The sequence below is a fragment of the Nelumbo nucifera genome, chromosome 6 (assembly GCF_055504915.1).
Source record: "Nelumbo nucifera cultivar China Antique chromosome 6, China Antique-T2T, whole genome shotgun sequence".
NCBI lineage: Eukaryota > Viridiplantae > Streptophyta > Magnoliopsida > Proteales > Nelumbonaceae > Nelumbo > Nelumbo nucifera.
In genome coordinates this window covers 62,159,808-62,178,006 of record NC_142654.1, presented here as the reverse complement: position 1 = coordinate 62,178,006, position 18,199 = coordinate 62,159,808, and the positions used below count along the sequence as shown (strand labels likewise).

Genomic DNA, 18,199 nt, shown 5'->3' with positions numbered 1-18,199 from the left:
GCAAACCTACAAACACAAGAGACATGCATGAGGAGAAAGAGAAACTTTGCCAAATCTTTTCTTTTGCCTAGCATTGCAGGTATTGATCTTTCCCAGACAAGCTTCCTAGTGAGGTTCTTGATCCTCCCTAGGGTGTTCTTCTTTTCTTTCTTTGTTTCTCAAAAAATAGAAAAATAAAAAAAAGAAAAGCTTCCTAGAGTTATAAATTGGGTCGTGTCGTCGGTGACTCAGCATGGTGACACACAAGCTATGTCAGGCTTGCATTTCTAGGCCCATGGGCCGGCATTACCTAACAACTAGTTAGGGGGGGATTTATGTATTTTGGTTTGGGGGGGTGGGGGGAGGGAGGATGATAATAATGCCCCCAACAGCTAGTTTGTGGGTATTTGGATAAAGTGATAATTAGCTTTATAATGACCAAAACATCCCTCCCAACAACTAACTAATTTTTCAAGGCATTTAGGATAATTAAATTATTTTCAATTCCTATAAATACTCCCATCCCCTACCATTCTTATCACACCAATTCTCATACTTTCTCATACTCTCATATACTCTCTTTATTCTCCAATTCTCAACTTTATTCAAGTTTCAACAAGAAGAAGGCTTGCTCAAGTATTTCAAGTTAGAAATTTGGAAGGCTTAGAGGCTTCAACCATTGAAATCAAGTTAAGATTCCGAATTGATAGTCTAAGTAAGTTGCGATTAAATTAATTTTTATTTAGTTATAATTAAAAAAATGCCTAGCTCCTCCCGAAACCAATTTTCCAACATGTTCAATGTTGATGATGTTCAATTACAGTATGATAGTGCTAACACTGATATGGATGCTATTGATATTGTTGGAGTTTCCACCCTAGTACTGCTACTAAGGGAAAAAAAAAGAAGGGCACTAAGTTGACTAGACTTGTTTGGGAAGTATTTATCATAGAAGAAGTTGTGGGCAAGGGAAAAAGAATCATTTGCCATAAATGTAGGAGTGGATTTAGTTATGGTAGCAAGGGTGGTATTAGCCACTTGGGCACACATATTCTTAGTCATCAAAAAATGAAGAAGAAGAAGAAGAAGAAGAAGAAGAAGAAGAAGAAGAAGGGAAACAGTTATCATAAATACAAATTGGGCATGAGTTTTTTTGGTAATTTTAAATATTCTCAAGAAAAATGTGGCAAGAATTAGCAAAATCTATTGTACATGCTGAACACCCATTTTTATTAGCTAAAGATACTAGCTTGAAAGATTTTTACAACATTATATAAATCCCCAATTTAAAAAAGTTTCTAGAAATACTATTATATTGGATACTTTAAATTTTTTTACATATAAATAAAATTTAATTTCTATTTTATTAACTTTTACTTCTAAAGTTGCAATTACTTCACTGATATCTGGACTTCTAAATATAAGTTATATTTGTGTTACTGAAAATTGGCTTTTACAAAAAAGAATTTTAAGTTTTACTAGGCTTGAATGGCCACATACTGGCCCATCAATTGCTGAAAGTATTTTAAATACTTTACATAATTATGGAATTGAACATAAACTTTTTTCTATTAGTTTTGATAATGATAGTAATACTGATTCAACAATAAATATTTTAAAGTCTCAATTAAAATCATGTGTAAATGGTAAATTATTTCATATTAGATGTGAATGCCACATCTTAAATTCATGATTTTAAGATGCTTTAAATATTATTTCTCATCATATTTCTAAAGTTAGAAATTGTATTATATATATTAGAAGTTATGTAACAAGAAAAAACAACAATTTAAGTATTTATGTAAAAATATGGTTTAAAATATCAAAATTTTGTATTAGATGTTCAATATAGGTAGAATTCTACCTATTCTATGTTAGAAAGTTATATTTCATACAAAGATATTCTTACTATTTTTTATAATAAAAAATTGCCACATGATTTTATAACTGAAGATGATCAAAAAATGACAATTTGTATAAAAGAATTGTCACAAATTTTTTATCATACAACTAATTAACTTTCTAGTGTTTATTACACAACTAGTTGGATTTTAGTTAATCATTTATTTATGTTTAGTGAATATTTTTCAAAACATAGAAATAATTCAAGTTTTAAAAGTATTATTGAAATAATAGAACTTAAATTTAAAAAATATTTCTCCTCTATATTGCTTAGCTGCAATATTAGATCATAGGATTAGGAAAAATGTTTTAAATATTATATTTAAATCATATTGTGAAAATATGAATAATGAATCAGAAATAAAAAAGAAGAAATTAATAATTTATTATTTGCAATCTACAATTTATATGATTGTAAATTATTTGAAATCTACATATTGTGAAAATTTCAACTTGTACTGCTGCAACTTCCACTTTTGAAACATCTAGTTCTAGACTTTCAGAAGTGGAATAGAAAAATTTTGGTTTCTAATAAGTAAAAGGTAGAAATCTACTATCACTTCGTCAATAGGTTCATTTATTGAACTTAATTTTTATTTACAAGCAAAATTTTTTAATCAAGTGATTCCTTCAATTTGGAGGAAATAAATAATTTTGATATTTTAACCTAGTGGAGTAAACAGGAAAAAAATTATCTAATTCTTGTTGACATGGCATGTGATCTACTAATCTCTTTGGTGTTTACAGTTCCATCAAAGTCTTGTTTTAGTGAAGGTACTAGGGTGTTGGACGACAAGAGAAGTTGCATGAATGATGAAAGTTTTGAGATGTGCATATGTTTGAAAGATTGATTGGATGCTGAGGATAGACTATAAGATAAAGGAGGGCATGACATTTCTCTTGATGTTTTACCAAAGGCAGATGATGATCAGTGTCAAGGAGATGCAGGTGAAACATGAAGAAAAATGATGAAGTCAACATTTTTTTTTTGTATACTCAATAATTGTATAACATTTTTAAAATTATAGTAATTTTTTCAGTTTTATTTAAATTGTTTGTCATTTTATCAACAATACCACTGTAATTTTTCATTTTCAATTTATAAATTTATCATATTTTTTTTTTATATTTTATTCTATTTCCAATATTCCATTCATCCATTGTATTGTTCAAATTCAAATGAAATAAAATTTATATTTTTTCTAATTTATTGTCTATTTTGTATTTTTTAAGTATTTCTGTTAATTTTTATTTTTCCCAAAGTTTTTATCACTTTGACACTTTACTTAGCAAAAAAAAAAAATAATAATAAAAAAATCAAAGTGTCAGAAAAACTGGACGGATACAGACTGGGCCCGCTTGGGCTTATGCTGGGCCAAACTTTTGAAGTATTCCAGAGGAGGGAAGCACAGCCTGTCTCAGCCTGATTTACACCTCTAAAGCTTCCCAAACAAACATGGCAACTTTGGTAGGGACCCATTAGTTCCAAACCTTCTTCATTGGAAAAGAAAGATTAGGGGACTCAAGATTAAGCACCTTGCAAAAAGAATTGGTCGAGAAGAGGCCCGAGGGATGGTCCATCCAAATTCTTGTCTTGTTTAGTGGGATCAACGTAGACTTCAAACAAGGGAGACAAGAGGTTTGAAAGCTCATGGGTTTCTAGGCCTCTAAGTGGTTTGCACCACAAGAAGTTCCAAGAAAATGGGGAAGAGAAGGAAGAAAGCATGGTCTCCCAAGAAAGGTATTATCTCCCTTTACCCCCTATTCTTTGCTCATATTACATACTTATTTGGAATGATGCTAAAAGTAAGTGTCGACTGATCTTTGGTGGGGGTGATAGATCCCTCTCTCTTCCATTCCCTCGTTTGTTTAGATTGTCCCTTAACCCGGAAGCCCACATTGTCAATAGAAATTTATAAGCAGATTTGACATTGTACTTGAGATTTGAGACAATATGATGTCTCCACGACAGTTCATCTTTCTGTAACGAGTTCACATCTCCTCCCCACAACGCCTTACAGCACATCCCCGCTGTGTATTGAGAGCATCATCGGTTCTAGTACATCATGGGAGATGTTTCCAATACATGGCGAGGATGTGCTGTGGGGCATTGTATGGCGGGATGTTATGGGGCAGAGATGTGGTCTCTTCTGTAACTGGGTGAAAGAATGTATCTTCACTATCTCATCACTATGTTGGGAGGGAAGAAGTAGTTGAGAGCTTGTGAATTCCATCACCCATTAGATTTCAATATACCTATTGCTCTTAAAGATTTTGCTATGTCCATAATAGTTCATCTTTCCATTAGGTGGCCAATGGTGACCATGACAGAAGTGGCTCACAAAATTAAACCTGACCTACCAATCAATGATTTTAATTAATTTTTTTTGAGGCTTCACTATGATACTCTACAAAGACATGATACTAGAAAACTTTATAACCAATCAACCTGTATCATAGAAGTGTTAATCAATCAAGTTGTATTCATCAAAATTCAAAGCTCTTCTAATATCATACCTTTTGACATCATAGGTTTACTCTACTCTTAGTTCATTTTTTCCTCTATTTTGTGTTGATTCATTTTACGAAACATCAATGTTTTACTTCACCTTCTCATTCATTTCTCAGACTAAATAGGTTTTAGTTCACCTCTAGATCAACCATCAAGTGAATAATCAAGGGTATTTTGATTTAAAAGGATAGAGATGAACAGAGGGGGTCCTGTGATGATTTTGTAGACAATGTCTTTCTTTTAGGGCCTGTTCATTGTTTTTTTTTTTGGATTTTGAGATGGGGGAAGTTGGTCAGTGGGATTTTGATTCCTATTGACCAAGATGCCTATGTTCTTTTTTGAGATTTATGTGGGGTTGATGGAAAATTAATTTTCCTGGGTATCACTTACCCGGGTAAGTGATACTCATCTCCCATGTGGGTAAGTAATTTTCCCACCTTGGGAAAAGTTGTCAATACTTGGATGGGACAAAATTACCCCTTTTAATAATGACTTTTAATGGCCAAAATGGTCATTGTCTTATTTACCTAGGAAATAAGGAACATGAAATTGTGTTTGGTTTGTGGGAAGATTTTGGTGGGATGGGAAAGGGAAAATGGGTGGAAAGTTTTCATGTACCATTGTTTGGTTGCAAAAGGGAAAATAGTGGGAAAATCAACCCTAGTTACATATTTATTATTTAATTATTTTTATTGAATCCTTAGTTAAATTAATAATAAAATCCTTATTTATTTATTCATTAATTACTTAGTTAATTAATAATTAACTATTTTTGTTAATTATTAATTAGTTAATAATACATTTTATTATTATTTATATATAAATTATTTAAAATCCATAATTAGTTAATTAATTGTTTTAATGAATTAATATTATACATTTTATTAGTTTATAAGTTATTATTAATATTCATGATTTAATTAATAATTTTAATATTAATTATTCATAAATTATTGAATTATTTTTCATTGATAAGTTATTTCTTTTAATTTATTTTAATTAAATTATGAATTACAAAATAATTATTTAATTATTAATTAGTTAGTAAATTAAATAATTATTAAATATTATTAATTCATTAATAATTTTTATGATATTAATTATTAAAATTTTATTTATTAATACTTATGACTTTATTAATAATTTTAATATTTTATTCTTAAAAATAATTAATTATTAAATTATTTATTGATTAATATTTTTATTAATCATTTATTTAAGTTATTTATTATTTTCTTTTATTAATATCATATTAAATAATTAATAACGTATTTTGGGGTCACGGATCTAGTATTAATTCATAGAAATACTACAAGGAACAAGTTTCCCCTTCATTCCCACATGTTTCCCACCAAAATGGTGGGATTCCACATCCCAAGAATTGGGATGTATAATCCCACCTTTTTCTCATCCCATAGACCAAACATGGGAAGGAAGGAATATTCCATATTTTCCCTTCCCATCCTACAAACCAAACAGAGTAAATACATTTATTCGGGCAAGTATTTCCCAAGAAACATTTACTAGGGTAAGTAACTTCCCAAAAAGTGAATAAGGCCTTAATAGAAAGAATATTAGGGTAAATTTAAGAATATCTTGGAAAAAAGAGGGGCAGCTTTAGATAAAAATGTAAACCATGGTTTTTAAAACCGACTCGGTGACCGAACCGATTAGGGGTCCAGTTATCGTTCAACCTGAACGGTTGGACCATCCGACCTGAACGGTCGGCCTGTTCTAACAATTTTTTTTTTAAAAAAAAATTAAAAAAATTGAAAAACGATCAAAACCGTTCGAATGGTTAACCGACCGATTCAACGGTTTGCTGACCAAAATCAACGGTTTTGAGAAAAAACAGAATTGGTTAGGTGAATGGTTCCTAGTTTTTCTTGTCTGACTGTCTGGTCCAATCCGGTTTTAAAAAACATGATCTAAACAATAAAAAAATATCCATGCTGGATTATCATCAATAGTATGACTAGAACTCATGTTTTGCCCTAGAGCTTTGTAAGCTGATATGCTTATGCTGGGTGTAGTGTCTTAGAAAGGTATTCTTATGCCAGTAACATGTAGATTTTGGAATGCAAACTTAGGCCCCTTTGAGAAATCTGTTAGCTGTGATATTGATGATCTTCATGTATTGCAGAGGTATCATTGCAAATTGAAAAATTGACACATTTACCCCTTTTCGTGCTCAAGGTCTATGATTTGTGTGCTGCTTTGAAGATGGAAAGAAATGCCAGCTTATCCACAGTCGTGCTGTCTAACAGTCCACGCTGGGTTGGAGTAGGATTTGTTCATGGGAAATCTGCCACGTCCAAATGGAAGGATAGGCAACTCAGTTTTTAATGAATCCATACCACTTGCAAACAAAACAAGTTCCAATATTCTACCAACCCGCACATCTCATATATGATAGTCGAATCCGGATCTGCTCTTCCCAGAGCACTCCTCACACCGACCTTATAGTATGCTTCAGCTGTACATCGAGAACACCTCCTGTATTATTAAGGGATTTTTGGACTGCAGTTCCCCTCGGAAATCTGAATTGCAGTTTATTCCTAGTTTATTAGTAGTTCCCCTATAAATGCATCATGTCTGTGTATTTGGCATCAATCCATGGGCAGGATTCAGTCTATCTCTAGAAATCCTAGCTCTATTCTTGGAGTGGGCTGAACTATAAAAACCCATATTATTAATGGGAGCAGGGGTGGAGCTAAATTTTTTTTATGAGGGAAGCCAAAACCTAAGGCTATGTTAGTTTTGAAGGAAAAGGTAGGGAAAGGAAGAGAAATGTGAGAAAACCTTTACAAACCTTGTATAGGTTTCCCTGTCTTTCCTTTCCTTTCTTTACCTTTTTCTTTAAACCAAACATAGCCCAATTGGATTGGGGGAAGGGGAGTTATGGATGACCATTAAAGGGGGCAACCATTGGGATGGAGAGTGGGGAAAGGGGGAAAATGTGGGGTTGACCTCAACTTGACCTATCCAGGCCCAATTTGCAACCAAACCCAACTCGATCTCAATCCAACCCAAAAACTTTGGATTAGGTTAGGGTTGATCTCAACCTGACCTAATCCAGCTCAACTGGCACCCAACCCCAACTCGATCTCAATCCAACCCAAGAACTTTGGATTGGGTTAGGATTGACTTCAACCTGACTTAGCCTGGCCCAACATTAATTGACAAATCTTTCTCCGACTACACTAACCAATCAAGGTGTGACAGATGTTCACATATATGTGACGTATACATGATATGTGTCAAAGTACAACTTTTGGGCCTTAATATCAGTAAAAGTAATATTTTTAAAAAAGTTTCAAAAATAGGATAACTTTTGAAAAATAATATCAATAAAGGACAAAATCACTGTTCATCTTCTTCCTCTTGTAATCTATTCACCAGTGCCACCACTCACCGTTGTCCGCCGCCGCGTCCGGCAACGCCTCCGCCCACCTCTGCCTCCGCTTCCAGCAACATTTTCGGAGGTGGGCGGAGGCAGAGGCGGTGGCGGCAGCGCTGGTGGTTATTTCTTTGCCCAACGCCGCCACCTCCGCCCACCTCCGCCTACGCCTTTGGCAATGTCATCGGAGGTGGGTGGAGACAGAGTCGGTGGCGGCGCTAGTGAGTGGAGGTGGCGGCGTTGGGTTGAGAAATAACCACCAGCACCGTTGTCGCCGCCGCCTTCGCCCACCTCCGGCAATGTTGCTGGAAGCGGAGGCGGAGGTGGGCAGAGATAGGTGAAGGTGTTGCCAGAGGCGACGGCGAGTGGCGGCGCTGGTGAATAGACTGCAAGAGGAAAAAGATGAACAAATTCTACCCTTTATTGATAGTATTTTTCAAAAGTTTCTATATTTTTGAAATTTTTTTAAAAATATTACTTTTACTGATAGGCCTAAAAGTTGCCCTTATATCTTTTATCCCATTTTTTTACTGACGTTAAAATTTTAATGCATTGAGTCCACTTGAATCTAACGAATCAGCTCAAGCGTGGAGCAGGCCCGAGCCCAACTCATGTGTCTTAAATTTTAGTTCGAACTGATCGGGCTTGATTTCCAGGCTGTTACTTGGACCTAGGTTGATCATAAAATTTTAATCGAGGCCCAGTCCGCTCTTGTTGCACATCTACCCTTAATAACAACCGACTGATATGCTTCCTCGATTTAAACGATGACGTATCCGTGTTTTATTGGATAACAAGAAATTGCAGCGACCGTGTGATCTCCTCTCATTTTCCTAGGCGGTGGATATTGCTAGATATTTAACTCACGATCACCAACTTGAGGAATGGGGGAGAGAGTCGTGGTGCGACCAAACTTCACCAAGCATAACCACTTGTTGAATAAAGAGACACCTGTAAACAAGTGAAAGGCATCCCGCGCTACATTGCACGTCGCCGGAGCTCTCTGCAACGACGGTTGAACATCGGGGAAGGAGGAAAAGAACAGAAACTTATTTTCCTTCATCGCTATGGAAACCTTAGGGTCTTCTGCGACGATCATGTCTTCATCTTCGCCTCTCTCGATTTTCTCTCCAAAAAAGAAATTCTTGACCAAGCCTCTTCGGTTCCCCATCGCCTCCAAGAGTACGATCATTTCCTTTTTCCCTTTTGCATCATTTTCTCAAAATTTTAAAATTTTTTAACAGTCTTAGATTTCGGATCAGATAAGGACGGCGACGCCGAACAAACGAATTCGAACGAAATGAACATCGTTCCCCTCTTGAACAATCGCATGCCCCTTTCCCCCCTTTCTAAGGTCTCTTTCTTCTTGTGTTTCCTTTTCTTTTACTCGGTTTCGTTCTATTAGTTTTCTTTTTTCTTTTTTTTTTTTCTATTCTGCTTTTAAATTTATGTTTTTTTTTTGTTTTATTTTATTGGAATTCTTTGATATATTAGGATGCTGCGATGGGTTTGGTTCTGAGTGCGGCAGCGGGCCGAGGATGGACTACGGGTTCTGGGATGGAAGGTCCCTCCGTTCCTGCTGGCGCGGAATCTGAGTCCAGCACCGAGAAGATCTCGACCTTCCCATGGTCTCTTTTCACTAAATCGCCTCGTCGGAGAATGCGCGTGGCCTTCACCTGTAACGTCTGTGGCCAGCGAACTACTCGTGCCATAAATCCTCACGCCTACACCGACGGTACCGTCTTCGTGCAGGTAAATTATTCGATTTTCTGACTTTTCTTCCATTTGTGCACATGTCATCGTTATAAGGATTCCTAATATGGCATCTTTCCCATTTCTTCTATGTAGTGTTGTGGATGCAACGTGTTCCATAAGCTGGTCGATAATCTGAATCTCTTTCATGAGATGAAGTGCTACGTGAACCCGAGTTTCAGTTACAGGGATCCGAACGGAGATGTTAGCTTCAAGTACCTGGACATGGATGACGACAATGATGATGTTTTCCCTATCCTATGAGGTTGAAGGGTGGCTGTTAGACGGTGTGTACATTCATGTAACTTTGTACTGTCGATGCATTGTTAGCTTATATCATCGCCATTGTAAATATTCCATGTTTATTATTTATGTTCATATATAATTATAGTCCATATTGTGGTATGAGATTATTCTAGATAGGCCTTAGATAAATTGCTGGAGAATATTTCCTGTCTAGATAGTTGGCGTCTTTGACTTTGTGTTCATCTGTATCATCGTTTCCTTTTATTGGTCCTTGGGGTTGTGTTGCTCATTTGCTTTCTTCAGGAAGGACATAGTGTCAGTGTACTTTTTGAAGATTTAGATTCTCTACCCTAATACCCTTCAACTAATCAACCATGCTATAAGCACTGAATCAGGAACTGTATTTACAATGAAAGAGCACATTTTGGTTTTATCTTTGTTGGGATCTGTCAAGTCGCATGCTTTTCCATGTTCAGTGCTTCATTGTTTCTGCATTGTGGTTGTTCCTGTTTTTGTAGACTGTAGAAGATAACTACCACACCCCTAGTCAAATCCTTCCTTGACCAAAATAGGTGTTCGTCATTGCATCTTGTAAAAGAGTAAACACTTAGGTTGTTGCTACATCTGGTAACTGTAAACTGTTGATGCGCTTACCTCTGGTTGGGTTTCATTTCATAGCTGTTGTATATCTATCTTGTTTGTAGCTGAACTAGTGTCATGGGCGACATTTTTAACAAATCTATTTGCATAGTTAGAAGAAGCTTCCGAGTTCCGGGAAACTATTCTTGAACGTCACAAAAATTATCAACAATATACTGCAAGCTCCAATCTACTAGGTTCCTGTTTCTTTAATGTACAACTGCTATGTAGGAGTCTGATTCTGAAAATCAATTTGGTGGGTGGTATCTAAGTGCTTCCCCTAATTGAAGACCCTCCAACAGGGCTTTTAACTCGATTTTCTAAGTTTCAATGACATGCTTTGATGACACATTTTTCTGCCATAAAAGAGATCAGTGTGAGTTCTTATGAAAGAACTATATGAATCCATATTTTCCCATCGTAATTAATTTCATTCCAGTGCTGTATGGGTTCCTGACATAGCAAATCAGTTTTCTGGTCTAACACATTTTCAAGCAGCAGACCAATTCCTTTCAATTGCAACATCTGGTATTGTTGAAAGGCCTATTAGTTTTCAATTGCAGCATCTGGTCCATACAGAGCGAGTTATTTTGAATGATTTAGGGTGGATTTGGCTGTATTTCTCGAAACAATAGATCATTTCTGAGCTTTCAAATATCACACATAACAATAGCAAAAAAGGTTGATACACCTTTCCTTTCCGAATTAGGTATGTGGGTTCTTTTTAAGTCTTTAAGACTCCAAGAAAACCTGAAATGAGTATTAAGTTCAAGCTGTAACATGCATTCCAAGAACTGGGCTAAATTGTCATGCTTTAGCAAAGAACTACAAATGAAGACATGATCTACTGATTTAGCCTTTCTGTGCTACCTTGGTATTTGAACTTACAAGATTAGCTTTTATTCCTAGAAGCCCTTTCAAAAATATGAGTAACCATTCTCTTTGTGGGATCTTTATAGACCAAAGTCACCAAACTACTCTCTACAGTGTTTGCTCCGTATTCGATGCCTCCCTGTTCTAACAGTTTGAGGTTGTGATTCATCCATTGGATGGGACAAGAAAACATAATGGAACAGTGATTCAAGCTGGCTTTGTTGGATGTGAACTGGAGTGAGTGAACAATTAGAAAAGAGGAGTCTCTGGGAGTAGAAGGGGCACTCAATTTAGATGCATGTTATCACATGTTGGATTAGCATTACTAGTGTCTTGCGTTGCTTCTTTAGGTGCGTGGAGAGAGGAAAGTGCAAGCATTGATAAATTTTCTTTACAGTGTTTCATATTTGGTACTAGGGCAAACTACCTGGTTAAAGATATGGATTTTCTGGAGTTTGCTTTTTGTATTTTGTCTGATGTTCCATAAAAAACTTCCACGATAATAATCATCTCATTGGGGGTTTGTCCTGAATACACTGATGTCAAGTAGGACAGGTGCCCAAGTTGGTAACCGTTGTTCTTCCTATTCAATTGATGATTGATAAGGGAAGTAATTGGGCCATCTTAGCAAATTAAGATTCTTTGAGTAACAGGAAACAACGGATGAAAGTGGGGAAAATCCGCTTTTGTAAGAACTGTGTAATGCAATCACTTGCAAGGCTTAATAAGGCTAGAAGTTTTAGTATAGAACTAACAAATTTTGACCAGCTGGATCTATTCAACGATGTTTTTAAAGTGAACTAAAAACAAGAATATCATGAACATCTTACTGGGTGTAGCTCTACAAATGAAATCCTTGTTAGTTGTTAGAGACAACATGATCAGAACTGTAGTTTCCGAGTACTTTTTTTTACAAGAAAGCAATCAGATACTTGATAATTCATTTTTCTTTTTTGGTAAATAGGAAGCTACATACAGGTTAGAGGAGCACAATCTATCGTGTTACAGTTTTTGATTTAAAGTTATTTTCTAATTCCATAAATCCTGAACCCCATTACAAGGCTTGGTTTTTGATCATGAATTTATGAAATGATCAGTGTCTTACTTTTCCTCCCAGGGTAATTTTTAGGCTGCGTGCAAGTTGATTTATGGTAGACGGCCGTTTTAACTTTTAAATAATATATACATGCGCTTAAGTAAAATCCGTGGTTTGATTTATCCTGTTAATCCTTTTTAGTGAAAGGTTCTGGCTTAATTGTGTCTAGTCATTTTAGGCCTTTGTAGGTGTGAAATAGATAATGGAAAAGAAAACGCTACCACTTGGGCAGGGCGGAGCTAGTATTCATCTTTTCTGAGGTCACTGGACAACTCTAGTAGGGTAGAGTCCGACCTGTCAGGGCTGTTAATCGGGCTGCCTGATTGGGCCCATTGAAAAATTAACGAATCCCAAACCCACAAGTTGTACTAGGTACCCCTTCCTGTTACCCCCTGGGCTTAAGAGTTGAAGACGTGCATATAAAGGATTTATAAGAATTAGAGGTAGGTCGAGTTACCAAAAAAAAAAAAAATCAAAAATAAAAAAACTAGAGGCACGTCGGAAAGGACTGGCTTGAAGTAATGAAAATTGATTGATTTGAGTATTTATAATTTAAAAAATAGATATGACACTGAAGAGTAGAATGGTGGAAGTAGAATTAGATTCTTGTAGCCAATCCCATATGGTTCGAACAAAGATTTAATTGAGTTTGGGTTGACGGTGACTGCAAGGGGATCATCCAATTGAAATACATAGAACAAGATTTTCGCTGGTTAGCTCACCTTTTCTCAGAAAGTCTGAAATTACTATTGGGCTGTAATATGCTGTAATATGTGAATATTGTTATGGTTATTGATGATGCGCATTTGGGCAGCTCGGACGCACGGGAACCTTGAAAGGCTTGACCCGCAAGGGCGATTGCAATCTGTCAGCTGTCGACTCCCACAGGAACCGCGAAGGGCTAGACCTGTAGGGGAGACCTCGCGAACAAGGCTGACGAGGCTCGTCCGGGCTGAGTACGTGTATCACCAGGTCGGCGGTGGAGGCTGGTCGCCAAAGCGAGTTCGTTAGGTTGTCAACATTTTGACAATCCGGTTTGCTCTTAGTACCTCGACCTATAAACACTTCATCACCTTGGCAGGGCTGACCTGTGAGGGCAGTTCCACAACCTGCTAGCCGTCAACTCCCACATAGAGCATGGAGGGCTCGACTTGCGGGGCAGCCTCACAGTTTGTTGGCTATCAACTCCCACGGGAACCACAAAGGGCTCAACCTACGGGGGTGGCCTCACATTCTGTTGGCCGTCAACTCTTGCAGAGAGCATGTAGGGTTCGACCTATTATTGGCTATCAACTTCCACGGGAACTACGGAGGGCTCAACCTGCGATGGTGGCCTCACATTATGTTGGCCGTCAACTCTCGCAGAGAGCATGTAGGGCTTGACCTATGGGGGTGGCTTCATAGTTGGAGATTCTGTCCAAGCAAGACTGCGAGAACTTGTTTGGGCTAATCATTTTGATTTTGCCCCCTTAGGGGTTCCTTTGATCCAAACGTTGTTATTGTTGTTTGAGGATGCCATTATTTGAGGCTCAAAAAACGGGTGAGAACTTAGCTTTTGTGTAGAGTTTCCCACAGACGGAACCAAATGATGATGCACATTTGGGTAGCTCCCTACTAGATGGCAGCTCAGACGCCGCGCTAGACAGTTCCTAGCTGGAAGGTGGCTCGGATGCCTGGCTAAATAGTTCCTAGTTGGAAGGCGGCTCAGATGCCTAGCTGAAGAGTTCCTACGTAGAAGGTGGCTCGGATGCCTGACTGAAGAGTTCTTACCCGGAAGGTGGCTCTGGTGCCTAACTGAACAATGACGAGTTGTATAGTTTACTGGGGCGACTTGCAAGGAAACAGTGTTAGAGTGCCCGGGTTTCTTTACCCGGGTGGGCACTCCGATGCTTAAGTCAGTGAATCAGAGATTTTTGAGAGAGTTAAAAGCGAAAGAGATAAGTGAGCTGCAAGAGCTAAATTGTGCATGTATCTTGTGAGGTTGGAGGTAGGGCCCTTATATAGGCATTGTTTGGCGTAGGCTTCATGCATCGCGTCTGAGATCTCTGGGAAGATGTGCCTAACTGGTTTGAAGTCCTTGGAGGTAGTCGTAAACATAGATCAGTCTTTGCACCTTATTCAGTTTCCTCCAGAACACCTAATGCGGAAGCCAACTTCCGAGAGACCCGGGAGTGACGGGATGCATGCAGAATTCGTTGGTGAGCACCTCTCGCAAGTTGCCACTTGAATCTCAATCAGGTCGGCAATCCCTCGAGGGAGGTCGCTCCTCATGTCGAGGTCACTTCGGCTGGTACTAACGAGGTACCATAGGTCGGCCCTGGAAGAGGTGCTGCTAGCCGCCCTGAGTTGTGGACGAGGTCGCCAGTTAGGTTTCAACTATGTCAGCGGAGGCAGGTCACCAAGTCGATAGGTCGGCGGAGGTAGGTCGCTAGATAGGACTCCATCATTTTGGCTAAGGCAAGTTATTGCCTAGCTGGTTCCGGGGTGTCACCCAGCTGTTCCGAGATGCCATGTATCATGATGTTAGTGGAGGGTCAAATCTGCCTTCATCAGTTACCATAAGTTAGCCCGTTCCTTTGCATTTTACACTTACTACAAGAGAGAATGTTATGATTACCATCAAGTTTTAGGATGACTAGCTACCCTCGAGGATTTGAAAATGTGCTAAAATAAGAGAGAATGTAACAATAATTTCAATCTTCTTCAGGGAGCACAGATCTCTTTTTGAATCTTCAACAACAAAACACAGTGCTGTAGGGCTATGCCTGGCCAAGGGAGTCTTTGAGGGGCATTTGGTTCAAACTTCAAACATCTATAGAATTTGATCACCAAAATGCCTTTGAGACTCTCTAAGCCAATTAGAACATTTTAGCAGCTCGTTGTGCTAAAGAAATTCAGCAACAGGTTTAAACTTGGATATGGCACTTAAAAAACAGAATGGCAGAATAGGATAGGATTCATATAGCCTATCCTGTATAGTCAGGACAAGGGTTAGATGATGATGATGTTTTTTTATTGAAGATTTTTATTTTCATAGACTTTGAAGGTGTCAGATAACTTGCTGGTAAGGTCTTTGGCTGATTGTAGCACGGAGACTTAGGATTGAATCCCCTTTCACCCGGGTTTGGGTCTGGGGTGGGGTTACAGGTTTGCTTGTGTAGCCAATTTGTCTACGAAAGAAAGTATAATATGCTTTAATTGCAAGAATCATAGAAAAGACAGCTTTCGTATGTTTTATTGAGGATTCCATTTGATGGACCATCATTGAGATTTTATAAACCCAAAGGCTATACCAAGCACAAGCACGAAAAAAGGGTTATGTTTAGTATTTATAAATATTGAAAATTTATGTATTTATAAGAGAAAAAAACAGTTTTTACCTACCCCCATGCCATGCTTCAACCATTGGTTATAATATAAGTTCTAAATTTTAATTTATATATTCTCTTCTTAGTGCATGCCTATCAACAAATTTTAAGGACTAATTGATTATTAAAATTTTATGTATTTATAAATATTAAATATGGTTATACATTTTCCAATATGTCTTTATAAATATTAAAAAATTATCTATTTATAAACTAATATAAACTGATGATGCGCAATCTGATCTTTCCCTCGTGTCCTATGACTGGGCCCGAACAAGGTTCTGATCTGGCAGTGCCAAGTTGCACGATCGAGCTGGTAGCTGTGTGTTCGAGCTGGAAAGAGCTGTAAAGAGAGAAGGGTGAGAGTGCTGGGGTAGGTTTTACTTAGGAGAAGACTCCGATGCTTAAGTCAGTATGGGAATTTCGTGGGAATGTGTGAGAGAGCTTAAGTGCACATACCTTTCTGGGTGGATCTAGATGTCCTATATAGGCTCCTGGGTTCTGGGGGTTCAGGGTAATAGTCTTGTTCTCTTTGTAGAGTTGTTTCCTTATTTTTTCAGGCATATTAAGGTGTCAGTTGAGAGATCTTTGTGGGAGTTACGATTGGTCCAAGTGAAGTCAAGGCGTGTGACACGGTAAGCATTCTAATGGTCGCGCTATCAGCGCCTTTGGTAACGAGTTGTTGGGGACGGTTATTGAGCTCTTCCTTGTAGGTCGCCTTAGGTCTTCTCAGTTCGTCCGGCTCCTAGAACAGGTCACTACCAATTCGGCCAAGCCGAGGTGGAATTGTAAGGGGTGGTTAGCGAGCTCTCCTTAGCAGGTCGCCTTAAGTCCCTATAGCTTGACCGGCTCCTAGGACAGCTCGTCGTAATCCTACGAGGTCAGCAAGTTCGATCCCGCCAAGGTAGAGGTCGGCCTGGGTGAAATGCTCAGAGCTAATTTTACTAAGCTAGCTTGCTAACTTGACATTGAGATGTCATCTAGAAGCCACATGTAAGGACCAAATTATCCCTTATCATAAACTATTAGAGTATGTGTTGTTTTATGTTTATATACATCATTTATGGTTGTCTAAGACTTATATTTGGTGTTGTTATAAATGTAATTTTGGAATCTATTTGAATTTTCTAATATATCCATGAATGTGTCTCTTAATTTTTCCACCAAATCCATACATATCCAAAACAAATCTAATATGCCTCTTCAAATTGCCTTTATGATACTCCTTGCAGATCTGACATTTCGAAACTTGGATAGAAAATAAAAGAGAAAAGGTCGAGAGAAGGTTCTTGTCATCTTGTGTGAATAAAACATATGTCACATGACTACCGTACAAGGAAAGTTTGTGTCTATGAAAAAGAAGTTTGTGCCTAGAATGTTATTATGAAAACAATTATGGTAAAAATCCGATTAACCATGATTTTCTCCGTTAATATATCCTACAGTGGTCAAAACAAATATTTCCATGTTATTAACCATTCTTTTTTGCTAGATTAATAATTTTATTAGGGGTAATAGCATATAAGGGCAACTTTTGGGGTTTAATATCAATAAAGGTAATATATTTAAAAAAATTTCAAAAATAGGTTAACTTTTTAAAAATAATATCAATAAAGGGCAAAAACACTGTTCATCTCATTCTTCTTGCTATTTGTTCACCAGAGCCGTTGTCCGCCACCACCCGCCGCCACTGGTGATTTCTCTATCCAAATCCACCACCTCCGCCTCTGCCTCCGACAACATTGCCGGAGATGGGTGGAAACAGAGGTGGCGGCGGTAGTGGGCAGAGGAATGACCACCGGTGTCGCCGCCGCCACCTCCGGCAACGTTGTCGGAGGCGGAGGCGGAGGTGGACGGAGGTGCGACGAGCAGCAGCGAACGACGGTGGTGGATGGCGGCAAACTGCGGTTTTGGTGAACAAATGGCAAGAAGAAGAAGATTAATAGTGTTTTTGCCCTTTATTGATATTATTTTTAAAAAGTTAACCTATTTTTAAATTTTTTTAAATATATTACTTTTATTGATATTAAACCCTAAAAGTTGCCTTTATATGCTAAAAATCCATTTTATTAACCATTAAATAAGCTGGTTGTAGTTCATGTAAAATTGGCTAGGATTGGTTGATTGGCCGGTTTAACTGAAAAATTGGTGAACCGGTCTTGGTTTTATAAAACCACAGGTCACCACATGAATAGAAACCTCTTATTTATGTGTATTGCCTTATTACTATTAATCCATCTCTTTGTTTGTTATGCTTCTTTAAGTGTGTATGTACTTTGCATGGGACAATTCTTTATAATGATGATAATAGTAATTAATATGTTTTCAAATGTTTTATATTTCTATGGCTATAAGAATTATTTTTATTTGTCACACTTATTTTTATTTAAAACGATGGATATATGATATTAAAAATGTGCTTAAATGTTTTT

At 37.5% G+C, this 18,199-nt stretch overlaps 1 protein-coding gene across 3 annotated transcripts; it reads left to right on the top strand.

Annotated features, from left to right (window-relative positions):
• Positions 1-8,677: 8,677 nt before the first annotated feature.
• LOC104604317 (Zim17-type zinc finger protein) lies at positions 8,678-17,244 on the top strand. Of its 3 annotated transcripts, none has more exons than XM_088890763.1 (5): positions 8,680-8,975; positions 9,056-9,147; positions 9,288-9,545; positions 9,642-9,832; positions 17,000-17,244. In XM_088890763.1, exons 1-4 carry the CDS (start codon positions 8,861-8,863, stop codon positions 9,807-9,809), a joined length of 633 nt encoding a protein of 210 aa, XP_088746889.1. In that variant the 5' UTR covers positions 8,680-8,860; the 3' UTR covers positions 9,810-9,832; positions 17,000-17,244. The 3 variants fall into 3 exon arrangements, with proteins under 3 accessions (XP_010266915.1, XP_088746889.1, XP_088746890.1); XM_088890764.1 differs by lacking the exon at positions 17,000-17,244 and adding an exon at positions 13,214-14,965; XM_010268613.3 differs by lacking the exon at positions 17,000-17,244 and having other exon boundaries at positions 8,678-8,975; positions 9,642-9,950.
• Positions 17,245-18,199: the final 955 nt, after the last annotated feature.